General features: G+C 37.6%; 1 protein-coding gene across 1 annotated transcript in view; it reads left to right on the top strand.

Moving 5' to 3' along the window:
- Ppfia2 (PTPRF interacting protein alpha 2) overlaps positions 1-17,778 on the top strand; it is a 536,445-nt gene that overhangs the window by 317,310 nt on the left and 201,357 nt on the right. Inside the window, exon 3 of the mRNA XM_023717819.1 lies at positions 35-136. Coding sequence (XP_023573587.1) covers positions 35-136 — 102 coding nt within the window. The remainder of the gene's footprint in view (positions 1-34; positions 137-17,778) is intronic.

Here is a 17,778-nt window from a genome sequence, read left to right as displayed (position 1 = left end):
AATGTGTCTTAAAATATTTTTATCCTTCTTTCAGGAATTTGCTGCACTGACAAAAGAATTAAATGCCTGCAGGGAGCAGCTGCTGGAAAAAGAAGAAGAAATTTCTGAACTGAAGGCTGAAAGAAACAACACGAGAGTAAGTATAAAGTAGTGTATTTTGGAATTAATGCTGTACATAGTCCAATACCTTATATTCAGTATTGATGTAAAAACACAAGCATTTAGAAACTTTAGGAATACTATAAGCAGATAGGAATTTACAGTTACTTTATTTATTTATTTATTTATTTATTGGCGGAACTGGGGATTGAACTCAGGCCCTTGCGCTTGCCAGGGAAACACTTATTCTACTGAGCCATCTCCCTGGCCCCAACAGTTACTTTAAAAAGAAAGGACATATCATGAAACTCAAAATGACAAGAAACCTAAATTATAGTCCTGGCTACTAAATCAGTGCATTGCCTTAGAAGACATTGTCATTCTTTTGTCCTTTATTTTACTGGACTTTAAAAAGAAGGAGTGCATTTCAATAATGGGTTTCAAACTTTTATATGGTTGCATCAGAGGAGTTGTGATAACTCCGAGGCTACAAATGGATAAAGACGGAGATTTGGTGAAGAGCTAAGAGTTTGGATGCTGGAGTTCTGTGAGGATTTGGTCATTTCATTCCACTGGATTTTATCTGAAAACGAGAGTTACAAATGGAAAGCCATAGCAGCAGATCTCTGCCAATGGAAAGAAGCCTACCATTTAAATTTTAAAAGGTCACAAAAGAGACCTTGGGTTTTGATATACATTCTGATTTTATGAAATCTGATTTCATAAAAGTTGATATATTCTACTCTAGGAACTCACATGTCTGCTCAATTATATGACATGTCATGTAATATTAATGTTTAGAATTCAATCAAAGTTCTTATAATTCTAGTTTAGAATTTTTGTAAGATATATTAATTACATTACTCATAAATGACTTGTTTACTACAGTATAAACAAATTTTTTGTAGATATACATTTCATTTAAATATTAAGTATTTGAAAATATTTTAAACACCATAGTTTAACAAACTAGTGTTAAGAAAATAAAGCATCATTAATGATCTGTTTCATTTTTGCTTGGTCTTAGAGAGTAAAATCATAGGTTCATGAAATGTGAAAATATGCCTCTAACAGGAGTAGGAATTGCATGTAAAACAGTTATATAATCAAATTTAATTCATGTCTTTATTCATCGGGGTCTTATTTTGTGCGTTCATTGAGATTTTGATGAACTTTAACACAGATCACCACAAATAGCTTACTATGAGGGCAGTTCCAATCACATGATAGGTGTTGGATGAAATTATTCTTGTTTCTCTCTCCCTCTCTGTTTTTCCCACTTTCAGTTTTATGTTAACATTACACTTTCATATAAATTTAAAGTTTAGTTCTGTCATGAAATTTGTTCTGCCCTTATTTTATATTTTAATACTTTAGACTTGATGGAATTCTGTAAAACCAACTGTAAGAGTAGGATCAGGAAACTGAGAATAGAAGGAAACACCTCTCTCTCTCTCTCTCTCTCTCTCTCTCTCTCTCTCTCTCTCTTCCAGTGAATGCTCACATGTAAAATGCACCAAACACTTTTTTGGGGGGGTTGTGTGGCCCACTCAGCCCTCCCTGGGGTAGGGCTGGCACAACATGTGGTGCCAGAGATCGAACCATGGTCGCTGCGCTTGCCTAAGCTTGCCTAAGCAAGCACTTTAGTCTCTGAGCTATTGTGCCAGCACAACACCAAACACCTTTATTAGCCGAATATGTATTTCACCTTTGTATGTTACTTTTTCTATAGCGCTTTCCTTTTTCTGCACCCTAGTGAAGGGATGTTATGATAATCTCCATTTTATAATGGAAGTGAGCTCAGAAATTGTCAGCTAACTCAGCAGAAATCATACAGTAAAGAGCAGAGAAAGGAATTGAAAGGTAAAGAGCTCTAAATCCAGAGCCTGAACTGTTGGCCATGAGGTAATCAGCAGGATTACTCAGGTTATAGCCTTGAGAGAACTGAAAAGATTTACTACGGCTTAGAGAAAACATTCTCTAAAAGCTACACACATGTAACCATTGCTTTCATGTAGGCCACGTTAGTCCTTACTGTCTATTTTCCGAAATCCAAATCTAGGAGGTTTGGCTCAGCATCCGTATAATTTTCATCATATTAAACACAACAAGGCCCACAAGCATCTTCAGCTATTGCCTTGAATATGTCCCTTGGGGGGAAAATTCCTTTATTTGAGAGGACTACACTCAAATACATCATCAGTAGTTAGAGTAAGAAAATTATAAAATTCTCTTAGGATGACAGAAATTGCGGCTATGGATTTAAGCATGAATAGCAGTTATTTTGAAAATATGAACAAAACCGAGGAACAGTCTTCTACCTTCCTTAAAGCAGTGATGTAAAGGCCTTATGGTGCTGAATATATATATATATATATATATATATATATATGTTTTCATTGTTACAGTTCTTTCTCTTGCTATAAATGTACTTACTGGTCATGGAAAGAAAGAAAAAGTTCCTTTACAGCCAAAGAAACTGTGTTTGGTGTTAAAATGTGAGAAAGTTTAAACTAGAATTCAATGCTCAGGGCCAGTGAGATAGCGCAATGATCTAAAGTCCCTGCTTAGGCAAGCTTAGGCAAGCACCAGTGACCACAGTTTGATTCCCCGCACCACATGCCATGCCAGCCCCATCCCCAGGGTGGACTGAGCCAGCAACAAAAGAAGAATTCCATGCTCAAATTTCCAGGGTTTAGATAAACTTCTAGTTCCATATTTAGGAGTTAGCTTGCACATGTTTATGTACTGAGATTAAATAACAAAAAAGCCAGTCCATAAAGACCACTCCTGAGTGGATATTCTCAGTGTGTTAACTTTGAGAATTATCAAAAAGATCTTCTCTCATAATCAAAGTTGAGTAAATTCTGTTGTCTCACGAAACAGAAAGTTTCAGTGGGAGTTGAAGTTTATTTAATATATAAGGTAATATTAAAAATACTATAGCCAATATTATTGAGTGCTAAATAGTTTTCTAAATGTTCTACATTTTTCATTCTTGTGTCTTCACACAAATCACTGTCCCGATATCACTAATGGGGAAATCAAGATACTAAGTGACCTGCCAAAGCTCCATGACTTGCATGTTACACATCTAGCGATTCTGATTCTTGGTTTAACCAGAGGCTATATATTTAAGAAGTCATATTCTTATTTCATTCACAAATCGTGATGGATGCAAAGCAACTGATTATATTTAGGGAAGAATTCATTTAAATTTCCATAAGTCAGTAGATACCAATTGTGTGAAATTAATATATTTATTTTGATCTCAGTGCTGAAAGTTATGATCATGAACTATTTTTCTCACTACAGAAATATGTGGTCCGCAGTTCAAAGATATAAATGAATGAGTTAAGTTAATGTAGATTCTAGAATTGCTCTTAAATCATCCTATTATCACTCATGTTTATACAAAAAATATGTTTCAAAAATTACATGGATATTTACAGAATCATACAGTGAGCCTTATTGTTTATCATTTCCATAGGGAAAGACATATATAAAAATGAAATAATTGACAGGTAAATTAAAATTTATAATATTGCAAATAGAAAACAATAAATCCCACTAATCAAAATTATGAAATAAATATAAGTTGTAAAATTACTTATTATTTCTAAAGCTACTGTGTCAATACTTTGACACATTACCTTTATAGAAAATAACTTATTCCTGGACTGGGGAGATAGCTTGGCAGTTTAAGCACCTGCTTGGCAAGTGCAAGGAACCAGGTTTGATCCCTGTTACTGCACGCCATGTAGGCCCTGGAATCCCAGGTGTACTGTATCAGACACCGCAACCGGGCGTGGTGGTGCACACCTATCATGCCAGCACTGAGGAGGCTGAGACAGGAGGATCACTATGAATCTGAGCTGTGTAGTGAGACCCTGTACCAAATAAATAAATATTTAAAAATTAATAGCTTATTCCTGATTTATTTCAACATACTCAAGTTGATCAGTAAAACTTATCATGCTCTGGGAAAATCATATAGATTAATTAAAAGATAAAGAAAAATTAGGAATGTGAATACAGTTGTTACCCATTAGTATCAGAATCAAGACTATTTTCTGTTGTTGGAAGTGGTTTTGTGACTGAAGATTTCAAAATATGGTATAAGTTATTGACAATGATTTCAAATGTAACTATTGTATGACTTTGAAAAAGAAGAGATTTGAGAGCCAATTGTAAGACAATTTATAAATAATAAAACCGTGACTAAGTGTCATAGGTAATAAAACTAACAGAAAGACATAATTGCACTGGGAACATTCTTACCTGGCCTTTACTTTTGTTTTGAGCCAAAGGAGTCACCCTAATAAATATTCAGATGGACTCTGAACAGGCACTTGCTATTAGAAAGAAAAACTTCCTATTCTTGACAAATCTATGCCTGTACAAATTAGTAATTGCCTCTAAACATTCTTCTACAATGAACAGCAAATAAAACCTAATTCAAACAAGTAAACTCCAGCAGGTTTAAGCAGGTAAGGATATGCATGCATGTGCACGTCTATGCCTGAATATTTATTTATGAGAGTTCTAAGCTAGATATAACCCAGGAATGGACAAGATAGGACACACAGTCTCCCAACAGCTATTTCAATGTGATAATCAGACATGTACATAAAAAAACATCAATTTTCAACAACATTTGAAGGTGGTGACAGTGTGGGGACTAGATATGAAAGCAAGCAATTTTAGGGTTTTCACTTTCAGAAGTTCGTGTTGTGCTGTGTTATCCCATTAGCACGGGCAAATGAATTTCCGGGGCAGAAAATATTTCTACTTAAATGGTGTTTGTAACTGAAAATACTGGCACACAAGTTTATATTGAATTCATATCTAAAAGGAAGATGTACAGATCAGGAAATTTTTTTCAAGAGCATAGTAAAATAAAGATCATTATTATCCAGGTTGTTTTATTGATCTTAACATGATCCAAAAGTTGAAATTCTTAATGATTATGAAGGATGTGCCAAACACCTCTGTGTGTGTCGCTATGAGCGGACACCTGTAGTCCGTGGTGCTTTGAAAAAATTCTAACATGGGACTGATGATCTTTTCAATGGTGCTGCCATTTCCTGATGATGTCAAAGAGTGTCATCTGCACCTTCTGGATCAGTTTTAGGTATTAGACTAAAGTTGTGACTCCCAGCAATGGTGTACAATTCTTGGATTGTTAGTGGTATGTCAGATCAATTTTTCCCCTGTCTCAGTTACTCTTCTCTTGTTGCTGGGACAAATACCTGACACTGAAAATGGAGGAAGGAAAGGTTTATCACACTCACAGCTACTGGAGGTCTCAGTCCATACTAAGCTGGTTCCAAGGCAGAGTGGCACAGGGTAGCAAGCATCCAGTTCATGGTGGCGGAACAACAATGGCAACAGAGAGGGAGTCTGTCTCTCTGTCTCTCTTATATTGCATCCAGGGTCTCCACCCCAGGCTGGGTGAAGTACACACACCCATAATCCCAGGAGTACAAAGACCCATAATCCCAGCCTTGGATCACCCATAATCCCAGTGGATCATGAGTTATCCACAAACTCTAGAAGGCCCCACCCCATGACTGCATGAGGCTTCAGGGAGACAACTAGACACAAACCATAACATCCCCTGAGGTTTTATATGTGTGATATGCTTATTTTCATAGTAGACTTTTCATTTGTCACTCTTAAAATCTGAATTTTAGACAGATTCCTAGTCTGATGTTATATAGATGTTAACTTGTTGAATGCATGCAATTGGGTCGTTTCCAGAAGCTTTGCAAGAAATCCTGCCATCACCAGGGAGCTCCATGAGGTCTTCTGATTCTCATTTAGACCACTTCAGTGCTTCTCTTTTCAAAGAAGATATCATAGAAAATTAATAGATGGGAAGGACTTTTCTGTGTTTCTTCCAAAGTTATACAGACACAGTTTGTTAAACCTTTCTTTTTTCTTCAAAAATACTTTTGTCTATAGCTCTCAGGTCCAGATTTACATCATGTCCTGGTCAACTTGGCAGACCTGTTGGTGCTGAGCATAAAAGATCTTCTGTGTCTGACTAGTGTGCTTTGTAATAAAACTAACATAGAACAGGTAAAGCACACCATTTCTGTAGTGTTGGATTACTGTAGGGCTTTGATTACTGTCTGCCTTTCACTCATTCATTCATTATTTTTTTTTTAGTAAGTGTCTATAGGGTCTAACTATGTAGATCAGACTTATAGAGATCCGCCTGTGTTTGGCCTTCCAAGCACTGGGATTATAAGTGCACCACCACACCCAGTCTCCATCCCCTTCTCAGTGTACCCCAGGGGCAGGGCTGGCACGGCAGGTTGGGGATTGAATCCCAGCTGCTGTGTCTGCCTAAGCAGGTGCTTCAATCTGCTGAACTGTTTGGCCTGCCCTATTTATCTATTTATGTATATCTTTTGGTACTGCAGATTAAATTTAGGACCTTGTATTCCTTGTGCTTGCCAGGCAGGCACTTAAGCTACTGAGCTATCTCCCAGGCCCTGCTCTGCCATTTTTTGACCAAGGAACTCTTTGTTCAAGAGTTTCATAGCATGTAAATAGACAGTTTTGCCTTGAACACCTCTGACCTGTATTTTCCAAATTCATCCTCAGCATTCTATACAGCATCAAGGCTCCTTGCAGGCACACAAGTCTTGAGGCAGTGAGATGTAATTTTGAGTTCTTGTAAGAAGCATTTCCCAACATTTCTGATGTTGAACATACAGGGCAATTTCATAGCATACCAATCTTCCATAAAAAATAAACCAACCACTTTCTGCTTGGCTCCTTTTTTCATGCCCTGTAAAGTTTAAATGCCATGGTGCTTTCAGAGAGTCAATTCCACTTATCTTAAAACTTTAAAACCCATTGATATATGCTGGATGACAAGATTCTGGCCACATTGTCCAGGAGAGAAGTTTACGTGTATCAATTCAATTCAGTAAGTATTAGGCATGTAGTATATAGATTATTCTCTCAAGCACTGAGGAATATTCAAGATAAGTTAAATTGGTCACTTCTTAAAGGGTCTGTTTACATTTGTAAAAACAAATTTAAATCTCATTATTATCTACATAAAGGCTCATAATTGTGCAAAACAGCGTATAGTTTAGCTATTTTAATCAAAAAGCTACTACGGCATGTGAGAACTCTCTAAACTGGCTTTCCATGTACAATTCCTATACTTCTTAACCTTGTCATTTCTTCTCACACTTCTACTCCAAGAAGAGTATAGCATCTCTGGCTACCTGTGATAATAACATGAAAGATCAGCCCAGCAAGTTGCCGTCTCTGTTCCAACTCCTATAGCACTGTAAGAGTGGTTCTTGTTGACTGACAAGTACCTGCCACCTGGTGGTTATCACAGCATGACCACCAGCTTGTGTATTTGTTGGGATGGTGTGATTCAGAATTTGACAAACTATGAAATATGAAGGGATATGAGCATACCAAATTGGTCAAAGTAAAAAATTTAAACATTAACTGCTGACCCCTAATATGGATAGAAATTGGTAGTACAATCATCTTAGCTATACTGTGCATATACTTGCATAACTTTCCCACTCTTGACTATCACTTATCTTGTTTTTTGAAAAATTTATATCATTTCTTTCTTTTGTTATGATAACAGGGATCAAACTCAGGACCTTGCACTTGCCAGGCAAGTACTTATTCCACTGAGCTATCTCCCTGGCCCACGTGTTTCATTTCTATTGTCTTATTTTTTTATATTCTCTTTAAAATAAATTAAAAAAATATGAAGGGTATGTTCAAAATATGTTGAAGAGCTAAAATTAGCAAATGTCTACTATAATCTTTCATAATACATTTTTAATTTTAATTCTAAACAGTTATACTGACATGTATCTACTAAACCAACTATAATTGTTAGACAAAAAAGAAAAAAAATGTATCACTTTCTCTGTAAAAAAAAAAAAAAGGAATAAGGGCCGGGGAGATGGCTCAGTAGAATAAGTGCTCCTCTGGCAAGTACAAGGGCCTGAGTTCAATCCCTGGCTCCACAAAAAAGAAAAAAAAAAGAAAGAAAAAAATATTAAGTTTCTATTCATCCAAGTTCTGTGTTGTGTCAATTCCTGTTTTTGTTAATTTGCAATAGTATATACTCTATTTTGTAATCTATGATCTTCTAATGTTAATTAGATCCAACATATCCAATATAAAATGTGGTTTAAGTTGTTTAAAAAAGAGAATCATTTAGTGTGTGTTATATGTATTAGAGAACACAAAAGGAGTTATCTGCCTCTGTCCATCAGGCCATGGGGTGCTAGTTGGTGGTACTATGATTATCAATTATAATTCCAAATGTTGATTCCTGAATGTGCATGCATGGCCTATAGTTATTCCAAGAAAGACATTTTACCTAACTTTTCACTAAATTTGAGCATGTACTAGTTCCAGGATGATAACACCTCCAAAAATAGCAGTGTGTTAGCTCTCAGTCTGAATTAAGCCAGTCTTTCTTGGAACATTTAATGATCCTATAGGATAAGCTTCCTTTGAATACTGTGATAATCTGATAAAACCAAGAATCACGCTAACATCCATCACTTGAATTACCCCTTTCGCCCTAAAATAAGCTTTGATCAGAAGTAATAAAAAGAGCTTATTACAATGGGGGAAAGCATTACAGTGTAAAGCAGATAGCTATCTTGCCTTTGATAAAAGAATTTAATGCAATCTAGCTCATATCTATGTGTATCATAACAGAAACTCGCGTTCGACAGCTGTAGCTATCGAGTTGGCCATTCAACAGTCTTAATAACCCTATCAAATTTACTTCTAAGAATCCCATTTTGTCAGGTTAATGAATAACTTCTGAAATCAGGGTCTCTCTTTTATGCCTATTTAGCAAATGCTGAGAGGGTCAAGGAAGTGGTCTGCTATCTTCAAGAGAAATCCTTTCACTCATGCAATTATTAAACTGTCTTCAATAATAGGTACCAAAAATATATATATATACTAATGAGTACCAAAGAATCAGTCTTAGCCCAGAGCCAACATCAAAGAAATGTTGACCGTCTTTTCTCTTTGGTAATCTTACTCTCATAAATGGTTGCAGAGGCCTTTTAAGAAAGCTTTTCTGATTTCTATTACATTATAACAAATTGTCCTAAGACTTAATAGACAAAGCAATATTTTACTACTTTCATTTATTTTGTGCGCCAGAAAGGTAGAATGGCCTTTTTCTCCCACATAATGTTAGAAGACTCAGCTTGGACATCTTGATGGCTGGCAAGAAAACGTGCTGATGTATTGTTTCTTCTGTCAGAAAAATGAATTGAAAAGTACTGATCTACAGTGCCAGTTTTCATGATGAGAGCATTGTGTCATGATTAATATGAAAGCAACAATGGTGTCATTGAATGACCAGCTCACAAAATAACTGAAAATTAACACTCTCTACGTGTGAATAGGCCATATCTAGCCCATCATTTCAAATATCTGAAATATTTGAGGACAGAAAGATTTGATTGGGAGGCTTCTTCCTCATTCTTATGTCTGGTACTAGGGCTGGCTTGTTGAACAACAAGGAAGCTTAATTGTGATATAGAACCCACATGTCATCTGTGCATCACTGTGCCCTCAAGAGTCAGATTTCTTACATCATGGTTCACAAATTTAAAGGAAAGTACACTATGTCTAGCTGACTAGAAAAATTTTCTGACTAGAAAAGCATTGTGACTCTTTAAGATCTAGAGTCAGAAGTCAATAAGTGTGATTCCCTCCATGGTATATTGGTCAAACTCTGCCACAGGATAACCTAAATTCAGGAGGTATGGAAAATCGTCTCCTACCTCTTAATGAAAGGACAAAGAATTTGTGCTAATTTTTATAGATCACCAAAAGACATATACCAACTATTTGTGACACTGACACAGAACATGATTCCCCTTCCAATAATATTCAATCTCAGGCTAATCATTTATTTCAGTGATAGAATACTTAGCCAATATGAACAATATCCTGTGTTTGATCCTCAGCCCAACATTAAAATAAATAAATAAAATATAATGTGAAAATACCCAAACTTGACTTGATTTAAAGAAATCTATAACTAAGCCTGGGTGTGATGGCGCATGCCTGTCATCCCATCTCTTGGGAGGCTGTAAACAGATGGATCACTACAAGTTCGATCTAGTAGTGAGACCATGAACACCCTGTAGGCCCTTCCTTAAGATACAAAAAATAAAATAAAGAAATCTCTAACTATAAAATGACCCAAGTACATTATTTATAGAAATGCAAAAGATACTATGTAGCTCAAGTCATAGTCTTCTAGGTATTGAGACTTTAAAAAATACTAACATTATGTTATGAAGAACCTAATCCTTACTGTCTTGTTGGGAATCCTATAAGCAATTAACCATTGCATTAGGTTTCTTGCTGCTAAGTCACAATGCCCAGGCTGGGGAGATAGCTCAGTAGAATAAATGCTTCTCTGGCAAGTGCAAGGCCTGAGTTCAATTCCTGGTTTTGAAAAAAAAAACAAAAAAAAAAAGGTAGTTGGGGGATAGAATAGGGAAAGTATGCCAGTGTGGAAAATGCAAGGGACCTTATATAGTATTATGGTTTGTGTCTAGATTTCCCCTGAAGCTTTGAGAAGTCATCAGGGGGGCTTCTAGAGCTTGCCTTTGATTCATGGTCCAATGCTGAGATTATAAGTGTGAGTGCTACACCTGCCTGAGGGCAGGCAACCTGCATACAAAATAGGGAGGGAAAGGAGCTCCACTGGCTGCCCCTCCCTCTTTGTTCTCTCCTTTTGCAGTTTATCATCGCCTTTAACTGTTGTCCTTGCCTTTGCCTTAGAATCAGCTGAGTATGGACTAAAACCTTCACGAACTGTGAGCTAAATACATCTTTCCTTCTTTACTTCTGAGCATCAGATATTTTTTGTCTCAGCAATGAGAGAAAATTAAGCAAGATAAGTATCAAAGACTGTGACCCACCCAATACATCACTAAGAGAATGCTTTACTAATCTCAGTAGGCATTTCTCAACCCAAAGAAAGTGATATATCAGGATTAACAGTTGCAAACCATCCCTTATCAATTTCATACCAAAGCACATCCCCACAAACCACATTTTATCTCCAAACAAACAAACAAAAAAAAAAAGATAACAAGTTCATGGTTCTACCCAGTGTGATATATCTGTCTTACATACAAAATAAAATGCCATAATCTTTCCCCAAAGTCTCTAATGTTCTGATCTAAATCTAAGCCTCTTCTGATACTCAAGGTAAACTCTTAACTGTGAATATCTGTAAAATAATCGGGACAAGTTACATGATCCCAAGGTGCAATAACAGAGTAAACATTCACATGCCCAAAGAGAGAAGTAGTAGAATAAAAAAAAAATAATAATCAAAGTAAAGCAAGACTGAAACTCAGCAGGGCAAACATGTCTCATACCTGAATGCCTGGCATCAGGGGAACACAGATGTAAAATGTCAGCTGCAAAGGGCTTCGGTAGTTGACATTTGTGATTTTGTGAGTTTCAGCTAATGGGCTCATTCCACTCCTGGCCTTCCGCTTTCATTGGCAGATGTTCTGTATTAGAATCTCTGAATCCCTGGGGTCCCAACTGCATGACTCACTTTATTCCCACATCTTAAAACAGTGCCCTCACAGAGCTTGCCTCCTGGGTTTCCCAAGCCTCCCTATGAAATCTACTTTGAAGCCCTTCACCTTTGCATTCTGAGTACCGGTGAAACAAGCATGATATTTTCAGTGCCAAGATGTACCACCAGCCTCAAAGTAGTCCAATCTCCTTGGATCGTGAAAGCAGTTTCTCAGTGTCTGAAAGGCTGAACCCAATGAAATGCATTGCTGAGAACCCTTTCTCAAGCAAGAGTCCCCAGGACTCTCTTCTCACATGAAAAGTTGACACTTCTGAGCTCTCGAACCTGCCATGAAATCCAGTTTCCAAGCCAATGACTTCCCTTGCCTGGGAATAAATGTTAAATGATTCTTTTGATGTCTCTTTGGTGGTATCTTTAAACAGACCTTAGAGTTTTCTTGGAAGGGTTCTTGCAATACATGATTCCTGGGATCACTGCAACACTGGCCCAATTCTCTTCCCCCAATTTCTCTTGTATATAGAAAATTAAATTATTTTAGAATCTTCGAATGCAGCAAAGCCTATAAATATGTATTTTTGGACTTGCCAATTTGGTTCTAAGATATTTTCACAAAGATTGACTTCGCAAATACTTTTGCAAGAGTTTCCTTGACTTCACTGTTGGAAAGTTGCTTGAAACCACAGAGTTTGATTTACCATTGCAAATGGTGTTCTTTACCACTCCATAGGCTTTACTTTGACCTTTCTCTTCAGTGTAGTACAACGAAAGTGGATCACACATTGATCTCTGTTGCCTACTTTCCTTCAAAGGATTTCTCTGTATCAGCTTGTGTCTTACAATCAGTGTAAACAATCCTTTTAGACCCTGTACTTGCCAGGCAAGCACTTATTCTACTGAGCTATCTCCCTGGGCCCCTTTTAGTTCATCTTGAATAATGTTATAAGTGAAAATTTTGACTAAAAGTATTGTTACATCTTGATCTTTCTTATTCTCTTTTCCTTTTAGACCCTTTAATTTCATTGTCAATGATTTTTAAATCACTGATATCCAAGGCCTGCTCTTTTCTTTTTTATGTATTTGACACAGGGTCTCACTATGTGCTTGGACTCCTAGTGATCTTCCTGTCTCAGCCTCTCCAGTGCTGGGTTCACAGGCATATGCCACCATGCCCAGTCTGAGTGGCCAGCTCAGCACACCCAAGTGCAGGGCTGGTGGCCGTACATGTAGTACTGGTGAGGGAACCCCGGTCCCTGCACTTGCCTAAGCTTAAAAGATTCAAAATCCATGTAACCAAATGTCCAATTTAAAGCAGCTATTCCATCCACATCAGCACCTAGCAGAAAGATCCCTGATACCATTTCTTAATTTGGAAACAGATTTGTTAGAATTTCAGTTTCCAACATAGAGTTTGAAAGATGTGGTTGATTCTGTGGCTTTCAACTCACGTTTCCAGAACCCTCTTCTGTTTGGTCTTTTTTTTTTAAAAAAAAAAATGTATTTAGTACAGGGACTACAGTGTCTTACTACACAAATTGGACTCGTAGTGATCCTCCTGTTTTCAGGCTTCCAAACACTTGGATTACAGGTGCGTACCACAATGCTCAGTCTCAATTGCATCTCAGCATGCCCCGGGGGTGGGGCTGGCACACCACACTGGGGATCAAACCCCAGTTCCTGCATCTCTCTAAGCAGATGCTTTAGTCCACTGAGCTGTCTGGCTGGCCCCCTTTCATTTTCTAGGTGCTTCTTGGACAGGCTGTTTTACCTCTTCATCCTCATCCTGTGTCATCTCCCCTTCTGTCCTGCTCTACTTCCTGCTCATATCCATCTTCGTCAGCCTCATCTCTGGCCACCCTGTTTACTTTCACAGGAATCCCTTTTGTGGAAGCTTGACTCCTTCCAGTTTTGTGGTCTTCACAGCTGCTTCTTCAGAAGCATCTTCCCTCTTTTCCTTATTATCCGCATCATCTTTAGCAACATCCTACTCATCTTTCGTCCTCCGCAGCAGGAGCAGCAACGGCTGCTTGCAGATTATTTTCGTCCTTATTCAGTCCTCCTCATCACTCTCACCCCAGTGATCATTAACCTTCTCATTCCTACCTTCCCTTGCGACATTTCGCTGTTCTTTGTCCCAGGGATGGGACCGCAGCTCCCTTTTCAGAGAAGTTGCTGCTGGTGCTTTGACTAGTGTGGTTCCCCCTTGCTATGGGTTTGGGCTACTTTTTTATTATTTGTTTTTTTATTTAATGTATTTAGTGCAGAGTCTAGGGTCTAGAGAGTCTCATTACATAGATCGGATTTGTAGTGATCCTCCCTGTTTTTCAGCCTCCCAAGCCTGGGATTACAGGCGCGCACCACCACACCCAGTCTCAATTGCTGTCTCAGTGTGCCCCGGCAGCAGGCTGGACCAAACCCTGGCCTCTGTGCTCTGAGAAAGCAGGTGCTTTAGTCCGCTGAGCTATCTAGCCGGCCCGGCTTAGACCACTTTGGCTGGGGTACCTATCTTCTTGGGATGGGAGGCTGGTACCCTCTAGCCTAGAGGCTCCTTGGTAGGCATCACATTCACAACCTTACCTAGCTGGAGAGTCTACCACCTTCTTTGCTGGAGGTGTAGCAGCCTTCTTGCCTTTTATTTTTTCTGAGGATTGGCAACCTTCCCACTGTTCTTAGCAACTTCATCTTCTAAGCAGTTCCTCATATTCATTGTCTTCAAGTACTTCTGTTAGGGGAAGGGGCCATTGTTCAGACGCCCTTGCATTTTACTGTTTTTGTTTTGTTTTTTTTTTTTGTCAACTTTACTGGGATGATGGTTTATGCAAGTGGTATGTGTGGCCAGTGAGTGGCACAGAGGAGCCTAGAGGATTCCACACTTCATGGTGGCAGCAGAGGGTGCTGATGGTTCTGCAGTTCCTACAGCAGCCTGCCACATAGAGCTAGAGTTGAAAGCAAAAGCCAGATCACCATTTTTGCCCCACTTCTCCTGTGTGACACTGTTGCCACCTGTTTCTGCCTTTGTCTCCCTATTTGTGAAGCTCTTTAGCAAAAGCACGGAACTCTTTCATTTTGGAAGCCTCTTCTTGGATTAGATTTTATTAGTTATTCCTTCATATTCTACCCACTAGTTTGGAGACAGGGAGAGGTTTTAGAATGGGAGGTGATAGGTAAAGGTATCCTTTAGCAAGATGTCTCCTTTAAATAAAATCATGCCACAGTCATGAAGGCAAATAAGACTGACCTTGTCAGAGAAGCAGGAAGACTCATGGTGGCTTGTTTGGTGTTGCAGGGTAACTCAGAATTCTGAATCTATTCAAATATGTCTTTTCTAGTTCATGGGTTGCTATGTATCTTTATTTTCTTTTTAGAATTGTGGGAAGATTTCCACATAAGACATAGGTAAGGTTACGAATTTATCATACATCATAATTAAATAACCTTTTTAAGATCAATTATTTGTCTTCTTTCTGTTCTCTATGAACAAGCCATAAAAAATTGCCTCTTAGGTTTTCTGAACCTTGACCTAAAATTTTAAAATTTAATCTTGTCACTTTCTTTCTTTAAACTTTTCAGTACATTTTAAAATGCCAAATTCATCTCATTATCCTTATATTCCTCTTGATCGTCAAAATGGTCTATTACAGCTATGACTCAGTCTATCAAAGCCTTCCTTTCAGAGGAATCCCACTTTAAGAGGGCACAGGTGAGCATTTCAGTAGCATCTCTCCTCCGTCATCCAAGGGGGACATTGTTCTCTCAAGTCTTTCCTGGACATACACACCAGTGTTCCGCTTTTCTGAAGTCATGGCCTATAAATATAAAAACCATTGCTTCAATCATGGTGCATTTATTCATTTGAAAAATATATATCTGTTTCTGTTATGTACCAGTTTCCTAAGGACTGAAAAGTCAGAAGTGAACAAAATAGAGAAAAACTTCTTTTTCTTATTGGCTATATGTTAATTTTAGGATATCCATAGTAAACATGGTAAACTGTGCCTTAGGTAGGGTCAGACACAAAGCAAGAGAAAGATAATTTAAAAAGAAGAAAACTTGAATGTTGAAAAGTGCTATTTGAGGAAAAATATGTAAGAGATGGTTAAGTAAAATAGTTATGCAGATAACTGAAAAGAACTTTTATTTTGGTAAAGAGGACAACAATTATAGATTCTTCATGTGGGCATTGATGTCCTTCATTGTCTACTATTTTAAAAGAAAGCTTAACAAAGCTCAAAAATGAATGAACAGGTGCAGGGAAGCCTATGCAGCCTCGCTGCACTGAACAAGAAAGAGAGCAGGTGGTGAGGTTAGAGAACTGTGATGCCTCGGGGCCTGTGAGCAGTTCCCCTAAGCCAAGTAAGAAGATGTCAAGAATATCGTAGAGGTATAAATGAACTACTTCTATTCTTTTTTACATTAATGAATTTTAGTACATTTTAGCTATACATAATTATCACATTCATAAGGAGTTTGTACTTGTGCAGAATATAGCTTGATTCTTTTGTTTTTCCAATTTCTCTCCCTTCCCTTCAACACCTCTTCCCCTCCTTGTTTACAAGTTTGGTTTCCACTTTTTCCTTCTTTACTCAATTTTTCCTTCCCCTTCCTTTCTTTCTCCCTCCCACTACCTAGTTTCCTGTCCCATTTGAACATTTTATTCCTACTTCCCCAAATCTATTATAAATTTTGATCTTTATTTACACTTTTGGCTTCTCACATCAAAGAAATAATGTGATATTTACACATAGGTGTCCCCTTGATTTCAACTAAGAGTAAAGTCTCAAGGTGTATCCATTTACTTAGAAATGTCTAAAGTTTATCTGTATGGCTATGTAGAACTCCATTTTTTAAAAAATCCATACATCTTCTTTATCTTTTCATCAGCTAATGGGCTTAGGGTCTCTTTCCAAGACTTAGCTGTCATAAACTCTGCTGTTAAAATGTGGAGGGGCTGGGGAGATGGCTCAGTAGACTAAGCATTTGCCTGGCATGCACAGGGGTCCTGAGTTCAATCCCCAGTTTAAAAAAAAAAAAAACACTGGATATAGTGTTGTGGTATGATGCTTTTGATTCTTTTGGTAAGATAAGGAAAGGAATAACTGAGTTGAATGGAAGTTAAATTAAACTCATTAAAATGAGTTCTAATTTTTTGAAAAATCTCCACACTGATTTTCACAGTGATTGTATCAGTCTACACTCGCACCAACAGTGGAGAAGGGTTCCTTTTTCCTTACAGCCCTATCCATGCTTGTTACTGGTTAATTTTTTGGTGATAGTCATTCTTCCTGGGGTGAGATGGAATCTCAGTATTGTTTTAATTTGCATTTCTTGAATGACCAATGATGTCAAGCACTTTTTTATATATTTATTTGCTGTTTCTGCATCTTCATCTCAGAGTGTCTATTCAATTCAGATACCCATGCTTGGATTCAGTTATAAATTTGGGGTTCTAAGTTTGTTTTGTTTGTTTAGTTCTTCATATATTCTGGGGAGTAGTCCTTTGTCGGAGGAAAAGATGGCAATTTTTTTTCTCACACTGGGTTGACTCTTCCCTCTACTGGTGGTTTCTCTTGCTGTGCAAAAGCATTTTAATAAAATGAGATCCCAGTTGTTGAGTCTCTTGATAGTTTCTGTATGATTAGAGTTTTGTTCATAAAGTATTTGTCTATACCAATATCTTCAAGAGTTTATACCTATTATATCTTCCAGCAGATTTATGTTTTTGTTTTACTATTTAGCACTTGATCTGTTTGGATTTTGTAGTATTGTAGGAAGAAAGATATGGGTCTAGTTTTAATCTCTGGCAACAACTTTAGACATACTTAGTCACCTTATCTCTGACAAAGGAGCCAAATATCTTCTCTAGAAGCAGGATAGCCTCTTTAATAAATGATGCTAGGAAGACATGCCTTATATTTTAACTTTGTTTTTGCAAGTAGCTCGATAAACAGAAACTGGGAAGATCACTTAAGAAGCTACACTTACTACAATAACTCAAAAAGGGCTGGAGATATAGCTCAGTGACAGCACCGGCCTCACTGGTCATGAGTTCAATTCTCAGTACAGAAAGAAAGGAGAGA

The sequence above is a fragment of the Octodon degus genome, unplaced genomic scaffold (assembly GCF_000260255.1).
Source record: "Octodon degus isolate 3935 unplaced genomic scaffold, OctDeg1.0 scaffold00004, whole genome shotgun sequence".
Lineage (NCBI taxonomy): Eukaryota > Metazoa > Chordata > Mammalia > Rodentia > Octodontidae > Octodon > Octodon degus.
The sequence above is the reverse complement of the archived record's forward strand: the minus strand, read 5'-3'. Positions and strand labels throughout refer to the sequence as shown.